Source organism: Acomys russatus, chromosome X, assembly GCF_903995435.1.
Source record: "Acomys russatus chromosome X, mAcoRus1.1, whole genome shotgun sequence".
Classification (NCBI taxonomy): domain Eukaryota; kingdom Metazoa; phylum Chordata; class Mammalia; order Rodentia; family Muridae; genus Acomys; species Acomys russatus.
In genome coordinates, this window is record NC_067169.1 from 122,419,434 (window position 1) to 122,422,525 (window position 3,092).

Consider the following 3,092-nt stretch of genomic DNA (forward strand, 5'->3'; position numbering starts at 1 on the left):
GGGCAAAGCCATGTAGCCTCAGAATTTTCGGGGGGGGGGGTACATACTGGAAGTGTATATCAAGGGTACTAACAGCCTAGATTATAGACACTCCACATTTTCTGGTCCCAAATATTTTGATGGCAGTTTCGAGGTCTCGAGCTCTGTGACTTGGCTGTACCCCAAATAGCTGGGTCACTTTCTCTTTGGGGCTTTTACGGCTCTAGGGCTGCTAAGTTCTGAGGGCTCGAGCTCTGCAACTAGGCTGTGCCCCAAATAGCTGGGTCACTTTCTCTTTGGGGCTTTTACGGCTCTAGGGCTGCTAAGCCTCCTTATGACCCTAGAGCATCCCTTAAGAGAAATCAAATAACAGGACTTTTTGAGGGCTGTGAGAAAGTGGATGCCAGCAGAGTCCACTCACCCTCTCTCTTTCCTCACCAGGCCTGTGAATCCTCATTGCGGTGACTGGGACACTCTCCTGCCTACTGTTACCAAGGAAAGTCACAATGGACAATCCCCAGGATACTCATCACTCCAACCTCCCAGACAGTCCTCAGGCCCAATGGGAATTAGACAGTGCCCGGGCCACCATGGCTGCAGCAGGGGAGGAGGAAGTCACCATCTCAGAGGAGGTGTATAGTGGTGGAATACCAGGTTCTCCCCAGAGTCCTCAGAGAGCCCCCTCTCCCCCTGTGGAAGTGGAAATGGCTTCCATTCCTGGGCTCCCATCTGATGAGGCTTTCCTGGAGCAAGTACAAGAGGTGCGAAACATACTGTCAGTGTTGCACAGTGCACTGAACATAAAAGCGTATGACTTGGTGCACTTTCTGATTTCCAAATACGAAATGAAGGAGCTCACTAGCAAGGGGGAGATGCTGGAAGCTATTGGCAGGGAGTATGAGGACTACTACCCTCTGATCTTTAGTAAGGCCTCTGAGTGCTTAAAGCTGGTCTTTGGCATTGACATGATAGAAGTGGACCCTGTCGTCCATACCTATGCCCTTGCCATTGCCCTGGGGCTCACCTATGATGGGATGCACACTCCTGTCGAGGGCATGCCCAAGACAGGCCTCCTGATAGTTATACTGGGTATCATTTTCATGCAGGGAAACCAGGTCCGTGAAGAGGTGATCTGGAACATGCTAAAAAACATAGGGTTGCCCAATGAGAGCGATCCTTACCTATGTGAGGATCCCAGGAAGCTCATCTTTGGGGATTTTGTGCAGGAAGGGTACCTGGAATACAGGGAGGTGCCTGACAGCGATCCTCCTTCCTATGAGTTCCTGTGGGGCCCAAGGGCCCGCCTTGAAACCACCAAGATGAAAGTCTTGGAGTTTTTTGGCAGCATAACTAGGACGGATCCCAGAGAATACGCTGAGAAATACGCAGAGGCTTTGAGAGAGGAGATAGAGAGGGCCCAGGCCTGGATCGCCAGGCGGATGGCACTTGTGGCTCTGGCCCGCGCACGCTCTCGTGCACAGGCAGGTCAGTCATCCAGGTACCATGCCATCTGAGAGCTGGTGGGAGGAGCTGGGAACCATTGTAGTTGTATTATTCTGTTTATGTGACTTGGGTTCTTGGTATTCTAAAATGTTAACACTCTTACCAGAAGATCCATTAGTTTTAAGCCTTTAGTAATACATGTACTGTTGTTGATCCGGGTTTGGAGAATTTTATTATTTTGAAAACAAGTGAGAATGACTTAAGTCCTAATTTGTAACATGTCACAGATACCAGTGACATTGAAATTGGAATCTCCTGGACAATGGGAAAGAAAGAACTTGGCATTAATTTGAGCAAGAATAAAATTGTTTTTTTTTTTATTGTCTTACAATGTTTAGTCTCTCATTCTTGTGAACTAATTAAAATCAAAACTAAAAATCTTGAGTGGAACTTCTTACCCCCAAACTTTCGCTGAGTACCTATTCTTTGCAGAGTTCCTAATTAGCAGTGGGGCATGGCAGAAGCCAGATCTCTCCTCGCCCATGGAAAAGTAAGATGGAGCATAAGCCAGGGCTATGGGTTTCTGTACAGAGTGTAAGGACAGGATCCGCAGCCCTGTCGATACAGCTAGAGGTTCTTTCAGACCAGAAGCAGTAGAATAAGACGCTTGCAAAGGGGTCTTCTGGGGCAAGCAGCCCAGTGTCAGTACTGTATACCAAAGCAGTTTGAGAGTCATGTGGACATGGTAGCTCACAAGGTCCATAAGCCCTGATCCAGGGGATCTGATCCCAATGTCTGACCCTGGGGTTCAGGGACACGTGAGGTGCACAAGTAAACAACGCACCCGTTCACTTACGAGTGGCTATTAGCTGTTAAATAAGTGAGAATCAAGCTGTAATCCACAGACCCAGAGTGGTTAGGTAAAGAGGAGGGCTCTCGGGGTGGGGTGGGGTGGGGTCACATGGACCTCCCTGGGAAGGAGAAACAGAATACATCTTGCAGGTGGAGTCAGGGTAGGTGGGGACAGAAACCGGAGGGGCGTGGAGGGAGGGATTACAGGGAGAGACAGCTGGAACTGGGGAGCATTTTGGAGGGTAGAAACCTAGTGCAATAGAAACGTCCTGGAACCTATGAAGGTGACTCCTAGTAATGGAGGATATGAAGTCTGAAGTGGCCATCTTTTGTAGCCAGGCAAAGCTTCCAGTGGTGGCACTGGGTTGCATTTGGCTGAGTGTGTGTTTGTTTTGTTTTTTGTTTTGTTTTACTTTTGTTTGTTTTGTTTTTATTTTGGTTTTTTGGTTTTTTACCTTGGGGTTCCATGGAGATATCCAAACAATCCAGGCTGATGCTAGGACAGAGAGCTGCCTTCAGCAAACTGATAGTGGGGTCCCATTGCCAAGGACAACATCACACAGCACATTTAACCTAGAGAGGTTGACCTAGTGCAAGGAGCCTCCCCTCCCACTTTCTAGTCTTGGTGCAAGAAGTTATTCTGTGGGCTACAGAAAGAGAAACCTGGACACCAACTCAGCCACTAAACCTTCAACCTACAATTTGTCCTGCCTGCAAAGTGTCCTGGGGCTGGGGCTTCTGATTCTCTTTCCCCTGCACAGAGCACTCATCTGATTCCTACAGGTCTCTCTTTTCCCAGTCAGCCCTCTGATGCTCAT

General features: G+C 48.6%; 1 protein-coding gene across 1 annotated transcript; it reads left to right on the forward strand.

Moving 5' to 3' along the window:
• Positions 1-485: 485 nt before the first annotated feature.
• Positions 486-1,493, forward strand: LOC127185516 (melanoma-associated antigen 10-like). The gene has a single exon (XM_051141948.1). The coding sequence runs from the start codon at positions 486-488 to the stop codon at positions 1,491-1,493; it is 1,008 nt and encodes a 335-aa protein (XP_050997905.1).
• The last annotated feature ends 1,599 nt before the right edge of the window (positions 1,494-3,092 follow it).

Excerpts from the sequence above, each read along its gene's own strand:
- LOC127185516 (XM_051141948.1), top strand. The coding sequence starts at position 486 with ATGGACAATCCCCAGGATACTCATCACTCCAACCTCCCAGACAGTCCT.